Source organism: Octopus sinensis, linkage group LG1 (assembly GCF_006345805.1).
Source record: "Octopus sinensis linkage group LG1, ASM634580v1, whole genome shotgun sequence".
Classification (NCBI taxonomy): Eukaryota; Metazoa; Mollusca; class Cephalopoda; order Octopoda; family Octopodidae; genus Octopus; species Octopus sinensis.
Genome location: NC_042997.1, coordinates 15,247,094 through 15,264,981, shown reverse-complemented (window position 1 = coordinate 15,264,981; position 17,888 = coordinate 15,247,094). Strand labels below are relative to the sequence as shown.

Sequence of the window (17,888 nt, the reverse complement as noted above, 5' to 3'; positions counted from 1 at the left end):
TTAGAAAAATGTAAAATTATTATAATTGTTTTCTACTCTAGGCACAAGGCCTGAAATTGTTGGGGAGGGGGCCAGTCGATTAGATCGACCCCAGTATGCAGCTGGTACTTAATTTATCGACCCCGAAAAGATGAAAGGCAAAGTTGACCTCGGCAGAATTTAAACTCAGAATGTAAAGACAGACGATATACTGCTAAGCATTTTGCCCAGCTTGCTAACGTTTCTGCCAGCTTGCCACCTAAAAATTATTATAATTGTATCTATGTAGCATTCCCTGATATTAACAACTACAGCAAAAGTATAATCCCTATTATTACCTGTTATATGATGAGTAATACTCTACTCTTTTAATAAATCATCTCAACTCATTTTTCTCCAATAAGTACTTTTAGTTATCTCTAGATAGGAGGAGCAGGTGTAGCTGTGTGGTAAGGAGTTTGCTTCCCAACCACATAGTTTCAGGTTCAGTCCTACTGTATGGCACTTTGGGTAAGTGTCTTCCACAAGAGCTCCAGGTTGACCAAAGATGTGAGTGGACCTGGTTGATGGAAACTGAAAGAAGCCTGTCATATGTGTGTGTGTGTGTGTGTGTGTATGCATGTATGCGTGTGTGTATGTGTCCCACCACCACTTGACAACTGGTGTGGATTTGTTTAAGTCCCTGTAACTTAGCAGTTTGGCAAAAGAAGCTGATAGAGTAAGAACAAGACCACATCATCATCGTTTAACGTCCGCTTTCCATGCTAGCATGGGTTGGACGATTTTGACTGAGGGCTGGCGAGCCAGATGGCTGCACCAGGCTCCAATGTTGATCTGGCAGAGTTTCTACAGCTGGATGCCTTTCCTAACGCCAACCACTCCGAGAGTGTAGTGGGTGCTTTTTACGTGCCACCAGCACAAGGGCCAGTCAGGTGGTGCTGGCAATGACCTTGCAACAAAGAAATAAAATAAGTACAGGGGTTGATTTGTTTGACTACTTTTTCACTAACAGGTATATTAAAGCAAGTATTAAAAATAACACTCTCCAAAAGATCTTTACACTAAATTATGACAGAATGTTTTTATTTAAACATGAATCATCATCATCATCATCATCATCATCGTTTAACGTCCGTTCTCCATGCTAGCATGGGTTGGACGGTTCGACCGGGGATCTGGGAAGCCAGAAGGCTGCACCAGGCTCCAGTCTAATCTGGCAATGTTTCTACAGCTGGATGCCCTTCCTAACTTCAAAATATTCTTTTCTATCAAAGAATGAGAGGTGATCTTAGACAGGCTGGTATCAAAAGATTAAACTATGTTAGCAAGAGACAAGCTTAGTAGATTCTATTAAAAACTTAACTGGCACTAAGAGTTGCACAATAAAGCAAAGAAACTTGTAACAGCTGGAAAGAAATGCAAACAATAAGCTAGCCATGTTGTGTACTAAAAGAAATGTAGTCGTGGGAATTCAATAACTGGAGCAAATGTCAGATTGACAATTAATGTTAACCAGAGCAAAGGTAAGCTAGGGAAGACATAGAATGAGGTTATAAGAAGTGACCTTTATAGATCAGGAATTTACAGAAATCAATAAGGACAGAATAAAGTAAAAGGAATTCTATAATGCTGACCCATCCAATTCATTCAAGCATGGGAAAAATTCTACAAAACAACATTAATTGCTATAGCTGAAGGGCAACTGTAATTACCCAAACATTTTCTGTTTTCATGAGCAATATTTGTTTTCTTCCTGTTTTGATAAAATGTATTAGAATTATTGACCAAACAATCAACAGCCACACATCAAAATAAATGTTTTTCTTAGAAAGTAAGTTAAACTTTTACACGTGTCTTCCCAGACAGATTAAAATTATACAGTTGAGGTTCGGCTTGAACATTTGTACATCAGTGACATCAATATGTGCAGGAAAAGCACAAATAGTGATGAAATTCCAAATAGATTATGGTTCTGGAAAGGAAGGAAAAGACTAAAATCTTTGTGTGTGGTGTTGAGGAAATGAAACATATTGAGATTGAAGAGATAGTGAAGAGGGTGTACAGCCAGCTAGTTCGGGGAAGGAGATGCACCAGAAGAGCCAAAAGAGGGGAAACCATGCATCTGTAAGTTATTGAAAGCAACATATTAGTGAGTAGATCAGTGCTGATCAATTGAATGACATTTTGTTAAGATGCAACCTAAGATATCCATGTGTGCAACTGCATCACTGTACCACACATGTGAACAGTATTTCAATGTATTCTCTCTCTCTCTCTCTCTCTCTCTATATATATATATATATATATATATATATATATATATATATATATATATATATATATATAATATATATATATATAATATATATATATATATATATAAACCTCGCTAAGATAAATATTTCAATTACCTGAAGATTGACTGTAACCATAACTCGAATTATTACGAATTGGACAGCCATGAAATGATCGTAGTGTTTTACTCATTATCTTTTATTAAACTTTTAATACTTTTGATATATATTTAAAATAATATAAATTAATTCATTTTATGTATTGGCTTAAGTTTTCCATTGTTTGATTTGCCTAATAGTGGTTTTATCTCTAATTTAATATAATATATATATATATATATGTATATATATATATATATTATATATATATATATATATATATATACGAGCAAAACGTCCCCTGTCCAATGGACAGTGCTGAGTTGTCAAACATTTAAACCAAATTTTCTCAAAACAACTTGTCCGACTGTCCCATAGGCCTCCCTCTTGAGAAACACTGATTTAACCTAAATTTGAGACACCAGCAAAAGAAGAAGTAAAGATAGACTTTTTTTCTATTCCAAAGAAAAACGATTTTATTCACACAAATATGCAACCGAAGAGTTTAAAGTACCAGTAATGATAAAGCTGTTGACTGAGAGAACACAAACATGGTTTAAACAGTAAGCTTGGCAGGAAAGAAACGTGCCTTTAAGTAGTACAAAAACAACAAAAAATGGAAGGTGCAGTTATGTACAGGTTGACGGAAGAAAAGCAAGACAAAAACGGCTTTATCGATCACATTCTCACCTGGAATCGAGTTTTGTAATATTTTCAAGACTTATACATGCCATGATACCGTCGGTATCTACATATCAAATTTGAGTGCAATCGGATGGAGGATGCTCGAGATCCTAGAAGCCACACACACAGACAGAACAATTTTATATGATATATATATATATATGTATCTATCACACAGTTCCTTGCTACCTTTTTGATTTGTAAAACTAAATCCATCTCAACAGATTTAAAAGACAAAAAAAAAACAAAAACCGATGACTTTATGACTTAATTGAGTTTCATAAATATTCTTGAGTTTGATATCATACTGAAGCGATCAAGTCTAGATTGAAATAAATGTATGCAATTGCAATTTTATTATTTTTATTACCCCATTACTAAGAAATAAATTAAACATGATTCTACAGTTGAATTTCAATTGTTATACAAAATGCCTTGTAGTATTTTCTCTGCTAGCTTTTTACATTCTGAGCTCACATTGCACTAAGATCAATGCTGTCTTTCATCCTTCAGGTATTGTTTTAACTGACTGCCTTCTCACTCAAATTTCTAGTCTTGTGCCTATGTTAGAAATTACCATCATCACTATACATCATCTATGATACAAAATAAGTAAATATGAACTAGATTCTCTGAAGGTAAACAGGATGGAGCAATAAAAAAAATGCTTATAGAAGTTCAGGATTCCTAGTCATTATATAAACAACAAGAGTAGGTTTATTAATGTGTGATGATGGGTATCATGTTTGATTGTGACGACAACTGCCATAACAATTATGTGAAAAACCAACCAAGAACTACATCTTGCTTGCCATAAATATACACACATGCTGAAGCAAGGTAGCAACCGAAACCAAGGCTGGAAAAAGGCTTAAACATTTGAATTTATTAGAAAATTACAATTTGTAAATCTCACAATGAAAGATATTCAGCAAGAGTACTTTGGAGTAAAGATCCTGGGGCTAAATTACAGCAATATTCATCCTAAACCAGGACTGCCATGTTATGTTGGCAAACAATCTTTAATCAGAAATTATATACTCTTTCTACCCTTTTACTTGTTTCAGTCATTTGACTGTGGCCATGCTGGAGCACTGCTTTTAGTTGAGCAAATCGACCCCAGGACTTATGCTTCGGTCTTTTTTGCAGAACAACTAAGTTACGGAGACGTAAACACACCACCATCACTTGTCAAGCAATGGTGAGGGGATAAATACAGACACACAAACATATACACACACATACACATAAATATATATACATATATACGACGGGCTTCTTTCAGTTTCCGTCTACCAAATCCACTCACAAGGCTCTGGTTGGCCTGAGACTATAGTAGAAGACACTTGCCCAAGGTGCCACGCAGCGGGACTGAACCCGGAACCATGTGGTTGGTAAGCAAGCTACTTACCACACAGCCACTCCTATGCCTATATATTCAACATCATTGTTTTTGAAGGTTGATTTTTTTTTTCTATGTCCTGCTGGTTCCAACTTTCACTTGTTACCACATACGGGGCCACTTCTCCTGCTATTTTGAATGATAAACTATTCAGTGGCTGTATATGGTTTTATAACATGTAAACAACAACACAGTCTATATAGCTACATTGTATGCAGCACACAACACACTAAGATGACTCAAACACACTCATGCATACACACACACACAAATGTACAACAGGCTTTTGTATAGTTTCTGTCAGTCAATTCTTTACAGCACATTGGTCAGCTTGAGGTTATAGGGGAAGACATCTACTCATAGTGTTACACAGCAGAAAACCCAAAACCACATGGTTATGAAGCAAACACCTTAACCACATGGCTATGTTTGTGCTATATCCATAAATACTGGATATCCTCAACAAGAAAACACTGATCTGCTACAAATAGTAGCCAAAATTATCTAAGGTTACACTCCTACCGCTTTTAAAAAAGGGCACAGTCTTAGTTATTATTATTATTATTATTATTATTATTATTATTATCTAAGGCAGTGAGCTGGCAGAAGCGTTAGCACGCTGGGCGAAATGCTTAGCAGTATTTCACCCATCGCTACGTTCTGAGTTCAAATTCGACTTTGCCTTTCATCCTTTCGGGGGTTGATAAATTAAGTACCAGTTATGCACTGGGGTCGATATAATCGACTTAATCCCTTTGTCTGTCCTTGTTTGTTCCCTCTATGTTTAGCCCCTTGTGGGTAATAAAGAAATAAGAAGCGTTAGCACGCTGGACGAAATGCTTAGCAGTATTTCACCCATCGCTACGTTCTGAGTTCAAATTCGACTTTGCCTTTCATCCTTTCGGGGTTGATAAATTAAGTACCAGTTATGCACTGGGGTCGATATAATCGACTTAATCCCTTTGTCTGTCCTTGTTTGTTCCCTCTATGTTTAGCCCCTTGTGGGTAATAAAGAAATAAGAAGCGTTAGCATGCTGGACGAAATGCTTAGCAGTATTTCACCCATCGCTACGTTCTGATTTCAAATTCGACTTTGCCTTCATCCTTTCGGGGTTGATAAATTAAGTACCAGTTATGCACTGGGGTCGATATAATCGACTTAATCCCTTTGTCTGTCCTTGTTTGTTCCCTCTATGTTTAGCCCCTTGTGGGTAATAAAGAAATAAGAAGCGTTAGCATGCTGGACGAAATGCTTAGCAGTATTTCACCCATCGCTACGTTCTGATTTCAAATTCGACTTTGCCTTTCATCCTTTCGGGGTTGATAAATTAAGTACCAGTTATGCACTGGGGTCGATATAATCGACTTAATCCCTTTGTCTGTCCTTGTTTGTTCCCTCTATGTTTAGCCCCTTGTGGGTAATAAAGAAATAAGAAGCGTTAGCATGCTGGACGAAATGCTTAGCAGTATTTCACCTATTGCTACGTTCTGAGTTCAAATTCCACCGAGGTCAACTTTGCCTTTCATCCTTTCAGGGTTGATAAATGAAGTACCAGTGAAACACTGGGGTCGATGTGATCGACCAGTCCCCTCCCTCAAAATTTCAGGCCTTGTGCCTATAACAGAAAGGATTATTATTTTTGTTAATAAGAAGGTAGCAACCTGGCAGAATCGTTAGCATATCTTTTGGCTACACATTCCGAGTTCAAATTCCACCAAGGTTGACTGTGTTTTTGATCTTTTCGGGATCAATAAAATACATACTAGTTCAGCACTGGAGATCAATGTAATTGACTAGCCCCTCCCCACGAGAACTGCTGGCGCTGTGCCAAAATTTGAAACGATCATTATTATAATTATTAAGAGCAATAGATTGGCAAACTTTTTGGAACATAGTACAAAATGCTTTACAGTTTTTAGTCATGGCGCTTTAAGTTCTGAGTTCAAATCCTGCTGTGGTTAACTTCACCTTTCAGTCCTCCAGGGTCAATGAAATAAAGTACAAAACTCACAGGGGGTTGATTGACAAATTCCTAAAATTTCTATCCTTGTGCCTATGTTAAAAACAATTGTATTTAATACTATATGCATTGTGTTAAATAGACGGATATGCTCAAATTAGCTCCATAGAAGAACTAGATTTATTATGCATGGATTTAATTCAAGAAAGTTTTTTGAGATTATTTACAAATTTTGGAGAGGAGAAAATAAGGTTTGCCTTTAGGGTAGCAGGAAGAGATGCTTGCCACAGTGGGAGTAGCTCTAACATACACAAATATGCCTCCAGGTAAAAAATAAAATACATAACAAATAAGCAAAGTCACACACAGTGAAGTAAATGATTTTGTAACAGAATGTGGGATTTCTATTGATTTATACTGAATGAAAATAACAACAATTCTCATACATACATACACACACACACACACACACACATACATACATACATACATACATACATATATATATACGGAGGCGCAATGACCCAGTGGTTAGGGCAGCGGACTCGCAGTCGTAGGATCGCGGTTTCGATTCCCAGACCGGGCGTTGTGTGTGTTTATTGAGCAAAAACACCTAAAAGCTCCACAAGGCTCCGGCAGGGGGTGATGATCCCTGTTGTACTTCTTCACCACTCTTTCTCTCACTTTTTCTTCTGTTGGCCTGCTCGCTTAGCCAGCGGAGTGGCGTCATTTGAAGGCTAAAACAATGCGAACGCATTGTGACCAGCGATGTGTAGCAACATCTGATGGTCTGGTCGGTCACGTGATATATATATACACACATTTTTTCAAATAACAATGTTAGTAGCATCAGTAGTAGTTTTGTAAACATTGTTTGTTAAAGGAAGTTTTTAGATGTGGCGAATGTGCAGAGAAAAAATTTGGGCATAAGAGTTATCAGATGTAGTGTACAAGAAAGAAAATTGCACTAGTATGAATATGTATGAATGAGAATTGTCATATAAGGAAGTGCCAGTCATGGATAGCGCTTGTGGAAGAGGGAGACCCAGGAAGATATGGGGCAAAGTACTGAAGGCCAATCTCAGGATTTTGAACCTCAAAGAGATGACAAAAAACTGGTATGATTGGAAAGGGGCACTGCTTAAGATCAGTTCATCACAACAATGCTCACAATCTGGAAATGCAATGGGTATGTGTGTGTGTACATATGTAGACATAACTGTACCCTAGCCCTATTTCCTCTGTGAGCCTTCCCTACCATCCATTGTCCCTTTATCACTGAGCTCTTCATTACCTTTATAACTACAGTATTTTGCTGTTGTAGTTAAATTAGTAGCAGGACTGCATACTTCATCATCTGTTCTGGGACACCAGTTTTCTATTCCCCTTTCCAGAACTACTTCACTCATGTAGTAAAGACTGTTTGCCAACATAACATGGCAGTCCTGGTTTAGGACTAATGTTGCGGTAGTTTAGCCCCAGGAGACATCGTCTCCAGCCGGCTTTACGACACGATCTGTGTCCTTACATTTTTGAACATCATCCATTCTTTATTCTTAACTAGCAGTATCGCCCGGCGTTGCTCGGGTTTGTAAGGGAAATAACTATATAAGCATTTTTAGAGAGTTACTTCCCTTATAGATGCCAATTCGGGCTTTCTTAGCCATTTCTGTTTTGGTGTCTTCAAGCAATGAAGTCATTGTTCTAAAAGAACGCTGGTCTCCTTGACAACGCTTTACAACGTTGATTTCCTTACACTCCCTTCCCCACAGCTTCACGAGGGAGGGAAGAAGGGGGAAAAGCAACACAGGTGCAGGTGTGACCATGGACGCCAACTCTGCCGCCATCGACACACGAAAAATTATGCATTAAAATGGAATAAAAAATTATGTTAAATTATTTTTAAAATCGTAGACTCATCGTAGACGTGCACTAATACCCAGACGGGCTCGATATGAATCACGACTATAAGATACCTGGTTTTGGTTAAACTGCACCGCAAAATGTGGGAGTAGTTAGGAATCTAAATCGAAGGGGACAGACACTCACACAACTACAGTTTTATATATATAGATATTATCCTTCTCCATTCTTGTTTTATCCTGATCATCCTTCTTTGCTCCTAAATTATCTCTCCTTCTCAACCACTATACATCTTTCACTTTCCTCCAGTACTATGTCTGACTCTTCCCTCACTTGCATGCAACCTACCTACCTACATGTCAGCTTCCTCTCCCTCATCCATCCCATCTACTGTACTTTACTAATCTGTTATTCTTTACCTCTTCTGTACTATCAGTCATCACCTACTCTTCCCTCCATCTATTAACCATCAATCTTTGTTCTGCATTATATCCCCCCCTCCCCCAACTCGATCTCTAACCATCCCTCACTCTCCTCATAGTCTTGCAACTTCTACCCCGTCATTGCATTCTTCTGTCACAACTTGCCTCAATTCACTTTCTTGTATCTTTTGGGTCTACCCCCAACACTTCATCACTATTGTTTTATGTCTCTTTCCAATTCTACCCAAAGCATTCTTCTATAACGTGAGTAACTCCTCTATAGCAAAAAAACCTGTTCAGTTCTGATCTTCTCTTTCATATTTTAACCTCTTGTCTCCAATTACAGAGCTATTTTCCATACCAGGATGAAAAATGGATATTAAAAGATCATGATGATGAAGGACAGATCCAATTTGAGAAAGAAGTTTGGTAGATGTGTGTCACAAAGGGATGTCTTTTTACCTGAGGAATTTGTGCAAGAACAAGCAAGGAGGAAAGTAACATACTATTGGCTTGTGAAAAGTAGAGTGGCATACAGTATGCCCTCAAAGAGATACTAAAGGAAACTGACCAATAAGTGGGGCAATGTGATTGTTATCAACTACAGATGGACACAAAGCAGTATTTGTCTGTTTTTCGAAACCAGGGATGAGAAGACAAGTAAAGATAACATGACATACACCAGCACATAGACTCATAGCACAATACATATGCCAGCACAAGATAAGGGCCATACTCAGGACATTGACAGCAACAGTGACTCCTGGTTTGTCACTTTTGTACTACAATACGGGCAGGTGATAAATGCAGAGGGGGATAAAAATGATGGTTGGTTGGTTGGTTGGTTGGGAGGAACCAGTATGAACGTACATGTCTAATGATGCTCCCAAAACCACATGACCATTCCAAAAATGTGCCCCATGATAAATACAGAGACAAATGTCCTAAGACCGATAGAGCAGGGTAGAAAGTTCAGCTGTTACACTTAAGGAAGTTAGAATCACCTGATTTTTTTTTTAATCTGAGGAACTACAAAGGCAGACAGAAACAGAGGGAGAGAGGGAGGAAGAAAGAGAGAGAGAGAGAGAGAGACAGTAGCTGCACCAACAATTGAAACTCTGAAAATGTTAGAAGAGATCTCCCTGTCTTTGGTCCCTGAAACAAAAACGTTGAAATCCTCCCCACTACCAGTAGCAAATCTTTTAGCATGCTGGTCAAAATGCCTGGCTCTATTTAGTTATGGCCCTTTGCACTCTGAGTTAAAATCCCATTGAGGTCAACTTTGCTTTCATCTTTCCAGGGTTAAGAAAAAACTAACAGCCATCTACTAGCATTATTTTAACAAACTACTCCATTCATTACCCAAATTTTGTGACCTTGTGTTAGTAATAACAATATTTAACATCTGTTTTCTATACTGGCATGGGTTGGACAGCTTGACAGGAACTGGCAGGGCCAGTGGCTGCACCAGGTTCCATAGTTTCTTTTTGGCTTGGTTTCAACAGCTGGATGCCTTCCTAATGCCAACCACTTTACACAGTGTACTGGGTACTTTTTGCATGACACCATCACCAGTACTTTTTATATGGAACCAGCACCAGGGCTTTTTACATGGCACCAGCACTCACACTAACGCATTTTACATAGCACCTTGTTTTTAGGATATAAATTCTGTTGTGGTGGGTGGATCCTCTTGAGTCCAGCAATGTGCCACATATCTCAGTCCTCTGCCATAAGGCTCAGGATTTTGAGATCAGCCTTCAGTACTTCATTCCATGTCTTCCTGGGTCTCCCTCGAAGGATTAGAATTATTGTCTATCCCAGTTTTAGAACAGATTTTAGAATGCATATAGTAAGAGATGACTAAAAAGGTTGGTGACAGGAAGTGCATCATCATTATCCTCATCATCATTTAACGTCCATTTTCTATGCTGGCATGGGTTGGACAGTCTGACAGCAGCTGGCCAGCTGATGTGCTGCATGTCTGTTTATGCATGGTTTCTATGGCTGTATGCCCTTCTTAATGTCAACCACTTTACAGAGTGTACTGGATGCTTTTATGCAGCACTGCACCAGTTTTGCATAGCCCTAGCCCATCCAAAGTATCTTGGATTGCAGAACGACCTGCTGTGCTTACTTTGGATCATAGAGTAACCTGCTGTGCTTGAGGAGACCTATTGAGTCAAGTACATCAACATCAAAATAAATATCAAATGGAAATTGTAGTTGTGATACCTGTGCCAGTGGCATGTAAAAAACACCATCCGAACGTGGCAGATGCAAGTGCTGCCTTGACTGGCTTCTGTGCTGGTGGCACGTAAAAAGCACCAACCGATCATGGCCACTGCCAGCCTCCCCTGGCACCTGTGCCGGTGGCACGTAAAAAGCACCCACTACACTCACGGAGTGGCTGGCATTAGGAAGAGCATCCAGCTGATGCAGCCTCCTGGCTTCCCAGACCCTGGTCAAACTGTCCAACCCATGCTAGCACGGAAAGCAGACGTTAAACGATAATGATGAGGATATAGGTGCATTTATGTGACACCCGTACAGGTGCTTTTCACATGACACCAGCACTCACAAGCTCACAAGATTAGGAACACTCAACTGGAGAAAGATGCCAAGGAATGCCTGTATGCAAGGACAACCACAATTTTACTTAATTTGATGTGTCTTCTCAAGCACAGCAAACTGCCAGGAGTCACGGTTCCCTGTCATCCCTCTGTGAGGCCCAGTAACTGAAGATTCCAACGTATGCATCTAGCCATAAAATGGTGCCTCAAAATTAGACTCACCTAACCCATACAAGCATGGACGTAATGTGATTGGTATAAATACCATGAAACTTTATGGTATGGATGCTGAACTTGTTTTTCTGAACATTTTATACATAGTGTCAATAAGGATGAAGGTGTTGGCATGACTCTAAAGCCCACTTCAGAAAAGACGATTCAAAGCCAAACGTTCAGAATTAGTTATTTTATTATTTGGACTAGTGCAAGGGCTGTATCTTGGTTTTTGTAGGCTTTCTGAAACCAGCAAGACTGACATTGTTCATGTTCTACTTTGAACAGCTGCGGGGCAACTAACATGGGCAAGGACGGAATCTGGAAAGAATTCCATTCTAGGTGGGAAGGACTGGGAAAAGTGGTTAGTATGGTGGATGGTGTGGGGTGCACAAAATGGGAGATGAGACAGGTAAGCTAGATTGGTGATAGCACAGGACAAGCCAGATCAGAAGAGTCTAGTTTACTGTAGTAGGGACAGAAAAACCAATGAGGAGACGACAGTTCTGTGGCCAGAAGATAAAGTGTTGGTGACATCACTCCAGTCAGTTGGATATACTTAGTTTGGACAAGGTCTGGTATGTCTATGGGGAGTAGCAAAGATTTGTATCAGATTAATCATTGTTGAGAGCTGAAATATTTTTTGACTTTGAAAAGAGGCCTAGTCTTTGTGATACAACCTTTGTTAATGTGGGGACGAAGGATCTCCAGTTCTTAGTTTGTTATCTGTAATGGCAGGGCTCTAACATTTGTAGCCACCTAGGGATTGTTACACATTCTAGGTTTTAGTTGTATTTTGTTCACAAGAAAAAAAGATCAATTACTATCAGTAACTGCTAATAAAATAAACGCTGCAAATGGAAAATGTTTTCAAAGTTAATAATTATTTGCACAATAAATTTTTGCGCACTGAAATAGAAAAAAAAATTATATGTATTTATTGCAATGTGTGTGAGTGTGTGTGTTCTTTTTAATTAAAATTTGTTGATATTTGCCTGAAGTCTAATTAATTAAGAAATTGTTATTATTATTGATTAAAATCGATTGAATTGACATCAACATATTAAGCAGTACATATCTTATTGAGCCTGTGCAAATAGAAAGCGCAGTCGATTTTAGTGGGAAAATGAAGTTAAATACAGTGCAACTGGTTTCCAATATTCTTTCTCCGTTGATTCTGTTCACAATTTTTTGCATTTAGTTTGGTACTGAGCCATCTCCACCACTGTCACTGTCCTATCGGAAACAGATTTATTTCTTTACTTACTTTATCGATTTACATACAGGAATGATGAAGTCTAGGGGTTTTAGGGAATGTAAACAAATGTTGTTATCCCTTTGTATAGAATAATTTTCTTCTACTTTCGTTTCTTAAGTTGGAGAGTTTACGATATTTTGAAACTCCTGTACTAAAACTAAGAGTTGTAATTACGAAAATTGTATTTATCTATATCATATCTTCGTCTAACAGGAGCTTTGTTGTTTAGACCTCAGTCACACCTGATCGAGAAGAACTTTCAGTTATGAACATCCCATATTGTTTTCAGACGTAGGTTATCTGACATAACTACACAAGTGTGCCCCACCGACTATTTGAAGGCTATTTGATTGCTAATTCTAGCAGATCAAGAGGCCGTAATATAACAATTACAAAGGCACAACACCTCAGATGTGTAGCAGAGAAGAAATCTGATGGGTACTTGTTCATGCTTTTTTTTTAATTACTAAAAGACCTTATCAGCAACGTGACAACAATAGAGGACAAATATGTTATTTTGGGCTTTTACCACATAAAACAAAATCAATTATATTTTGTCACTTTTGGCAAGAATATTCATTAAGAGAGAATCAAAACTTGAGTCGCTGTCCCTACTTACCAAGATTTTACTTCTACTTTACAAAGAAAACTACATTGATTTCCCTGTATCGAACTTTTCCTCTTCAAGCACGTGGCGGCTTAAGTAGTAAAACGTAAAACAGTTTATCTAATGAAAGCTACATCTAGGATGTATTCTCGGAATATAAATCAACCTTAGTGTTGGACTATTTACTTTACCGACCCCCAGGAAAAAAATTCAAGGTGTATTTGATCTTGGCGGGATTTAAACACAACGTAAAAGAACCATAACTAAATACCGTAGGAATTTTAATTGCGTGATCTGATGGAAAGTAATACAAATATATTTTACCGGTCGATTGCCTAAATGATAGGTATTTCCAAGCATGATATTACAGCCTAGACGTTTAAGTTGTTCAGGAAGCAATCCTTTTAATGTCCCTTGAGTACCGACAGGCATGAAGACAGGTGTCAGGACAGATGCATGAGGAAGGGTCAGTTGGCAAGCCCTGGCTTTGGTCGTGGAACACTCGGCAATAATTTTCAGTGCAAGAGCACTGCATTTTGAAGAAGTTTCTTTAGTGAAAGATGTCATAGAGCAGACAGGAATAATAAGAAAGAAAAGAGAGAATAAATGAATGGATTATACGAGAAACTGTGGGAATAGAGGGGAGGGTATAAGAGAGAGAGAGAGAAGTAGAAGAGGAGAGAGGAATAAAAGAAATTCTAAGTTAAATGTGACGACACCAACAACACTGAATCTTAGGCTGAACATTAATCAGATATTATTGATACATAACTGTCCAATCAAATGTCATCTTATGACGTCGGTTCGGTTGATTCCGCATGCGCAGGGGATTTTGTGCACTTGTGTGGGTCGGAGGCGGAGAAGCTACGCCATATAGAGACACACAGAGATATATACACACATGGAACCTAATGACCACTGGATACCTTTGTCTCTCCTTTTTGTCGAATTTCCCGCAGGTAGAATATATTTTCACCTCAGCTTACCTGACTTCGATTACAAATGAAAATATCCGTATAAATGATTTTTTTTTTTCCGCTTTTCCTTTTACCGTATTACATTTATCTTTCTCTCTATCTTTCATTCTGACGGAATGAACGCACTTACTCTATAATGCTTACCGCGCCTATTATTACTATGGAACTTAAGGGGGCTTGACTAAAAAAAAAAAGAAAATTCCCTTATTTATTTTCTCGCTTGTTTTTCATCTCCCATTTAAATTCTATGCAATTTCGGAAACAATATAACCCTATTTCCTAAGCCAAAAACCCTTCAGCACACTCACCCTGACTCTGCGATGCTTGTAGTTTGCTTGTAGTTCTTTATTTCTTTTCGATAATGTTGCATCGAAATTGTATTTCGATCCTGTGATTTAGATCTGGTGGGATTAAATGATCGTTAATCGGAATGGCGGAGAATTTTTTATATTTTCTGGCTTGAATATGGTCTCTTATAAATATTGTTTTAACTTGCAAAAAGATTTCCTATGTTTACACTTATCTGGTTCGCCAACTTAAATACTCTGTATAACGATCTTTATCCCCGCTAACCGCCCACAATTTATAAACCCCGGATTCCTCTACAAGCTGTGTATGTATTGTGTGTAGGTGTGTGCATATATATATATATATATATATATATATATATGTGTGTGTATGTGTGATGAGTCGATGTTTTTCAAAGCTTCCTTAACTATAGGTTTCTACACGTGGCTGAATGTTCTCCGGGAGTTACAAACTGCTGTCCGTCTGCTCCGAGATGACGTGTAGCATATAGCAAAGCTTTACGTTACATGCCTATTGTAACTTTTTCCTTCCCTCGTCTGATATGACACCAGGGACGAAAGCCACCCCACGCGCTCTCTCCCGCTCTGTCACTTGTATGTGTGTGTGTGTGTATGGGATTGACATATACTTTTGACGCTTGTATATAATATTCACATAGTCATCAATTTTGTGTAACCTTTTCTCGTTTAAATATTTTATCACTTTAAATTCAGTATGTATATATCTTACAATCACTATAGTTGTCAAAGCAGCTAATATTACATTCTGTGATCATACGCACACGCATTCTTAAGTAGAATTGTTATACATACATACATATATATATATATATATATCAATAATGAAGGGTGAAATCAATTAATTAATTTAGAAATAATCATTAATTTCATTAATTTAAGTAGAAAGAATAGCCAAAACTTTTTGACTGCTATTTCTAAATTCGGTGTGTGGTGAGGCAAATCGTTGCTGAACCCTTAATTACTTACTATATATATATATATATATATGTGTGTGTGTGTGTGTGTGCACACACATATGCATGCTGTATATGAATGTATAATATGCATACAATGTATGGGTGTATTACGTGCATGCAATATATGTATATATACATACGGTATGTATATATGTGTCATATATTCATATGATATACGTATAATATATAGTAGACATATGTATAATAGACACACTCATACACTATCAATCTATCTCTCTCTCTCTCTCTCTCTATATATATATATATATATATTATACACCCCCAAAAACAAGACAGGCATATGAGAGCAACAAGCCTGATCTCTCTCTCTCTCTCTCTCCACACACACACACACACACACATATATATATATATATATGTTACGTCCACTTTTCCATGTTTGCAATCGTCAGACAGGATTCTTCGCGGCAGATTTTCTACTGACGGATGCCTTTCCTGTTACCAGCCCTTGCCTCTCTCGGAAATTTTATATTGTATGGTTAAGACGTTCACATTCGAATCGCGTGGATTCGGGTTCGATCCCACTGCGTGGCACCTTGGGTAGGTGTTTTCCACCATTGCCTCGCACCGACTTGTGAGTGAATTTGATAGATGGAAACTGAAAGAACCCCCGTCGCATTTGTATGTTTTGCGTCTTCTTGTCGTGACATCACGCAATCGATATAAACATGTATCATCGCTACACAAAAGGTTTACCTTGTTTCCAATCTTCCACGAAACCATGTCTGCCCATGGGGAAATATTGCCTTATTTGGAAACAGGTGACGGCTGGCAACAGGAAGGGCATCCGAGCATAGAAAATCTGCCTCCAAGAATCCCACCTGACCCATGTAGGCATGGAAAGGTAAACGTCAAGAACGATGATTATAATACATATTTTGCTTGTTGGATCCTTTCTGATTGTCCAGCTCATACCAATATGGAAAGCTGATGTAAATGTGGCGAAATTATATATATATATATATACATATATATATATATATATATATATATATATATATATATATATATATATATATATATATATACACACACACACATTCATATATATATATATATATATATATATATACACACACACACATTCATATATATATTATATATATATATATATATATATATATATAATGTATATGCATTATATGTGTGTGTTTGCCCGTGCATAGATGCATACGTATATGTTGGAGTCGGGGTGGAGTAAAACCACAGGCATCGCTATTTGGTTTGATTGAGAAGTCTACTTCAGAACCACATAGTTTTGGGTTCAGTTCCAATGCACAGCACATTAAGCAAACAAATGTCATCTGGTCAACCAAAGAGTTGTGTGTCAGTGGATTTGGTATCTGGTAGCTGAAAGACGTCATGGATGTTTATATATATATATATATATATGTATGTGTGTGTGTGTGTGTGTGCTTATATTTGCACTTCTTCAAAACTCACTGGGCTACTATTGTTGATGTTTATAATTTCCCATGTTAACCAAACTGTCTGCTGGTTTTGCGCCTCTGAAAAAAAATCTGTATCCGCAGGGTGCTGCGACTGAACATGTAATTTGTTCTGGGGTTTACTACCCACCATCATCCATCTTCTGCTGCTTAACCCCCCCACCCCCCCAACTTTTTTCATTCCTTTATCTTTCTTTTCTTGTAATTAAATTGTGATCCAATCTTTATGAAAAATAAAAAAAAACTAATTTAGATATCTCTTGAAAACAAGTAATAGTTTGTGACAGGAACAGCATCCCCCCTCTCTCTCTCTCTCTCTTTCGGAGAGGCACTGAGCAGCTAAACGCACACATACACACACGGCAGCAACTTCCACCTTTCCGAATTCAATCACAAAGCTCCGGTCGGCTCGGGGCTATAGTGGAAGACACCTACCCAAAGTGCCACGCAGTGGGACTGAACCCGAAACCATGTAGCTAGGAAGCAAGCTCCCTAACCACACAGCCATGCCCATGCCTACATCACCTCAATGATATATCTGTCTGGCCCATGGTAGCATGGGAAAACATGTAAAATGCACAATTGAACAGTATACATGTATTATTATATGCATATAGAAATCTATATATATATGTATCATACATACACACAAACACCCACACACATATAGATATATATATACATTGAGAGAGAGAGAGTCATCATCGTTTTGACACCTATACTTTTTCTTGCTCGCATGGGTTAAATGAAATTATGCTCGGGCATTTTTTCATACAATTAGATTCTTTTCTTGTTTCCAGCA

General features: G+C 38.0%; 2 protein-coding genes across 3 annotated transcripts in view; one reads left to right on the top strand and one right to left on the bottom strand.

Annotated features, from left to right (window-relative positions):
* Positions 1-14,082, bottom strand: part of LOC115210075 (queuine tRNA-ribosyltransferase catalytic subunit 1) — a 57,131-nt gene extending 43,049 nt beyond the window's left edge. For both annotated transcript variants that reach the window (XM_036510778.1, XM_029778630.2), the window contains exon 1: positions 13,680-14,082. In XM_036510778.1, the coding sequence (XP_036366671.1) occupies positions 13,680-13,922 (243 nt within the window). In that variant the 5' untranslated portion in view covers positions 13,923-14,082. The remainder of the gene's footprint in view (positions 1-13,679) is intronic.
* A 75-nt stretch (positions 14,083-14,157) lies between these two features.
* The window catches only part of LOC115210091 (dolichyldiphosphatase 1), a 106,659-nt gene continuing 102,928 nt past the window's right edge, over positions 14,158-17,888 (top strand). Inside the window, exon 1 of the mRNA XM_029778631.2 lies at positions 14,158-14,314. Within this exon, the coding sequence (XP_029634491.1) occupies positions 14,257-14,314 (58 nt within the window). The 5' untranslated portion in view covers positions 14,158-14,256. The remainder of the gene's footprint in view (positions 14,315-17,888) is intronic.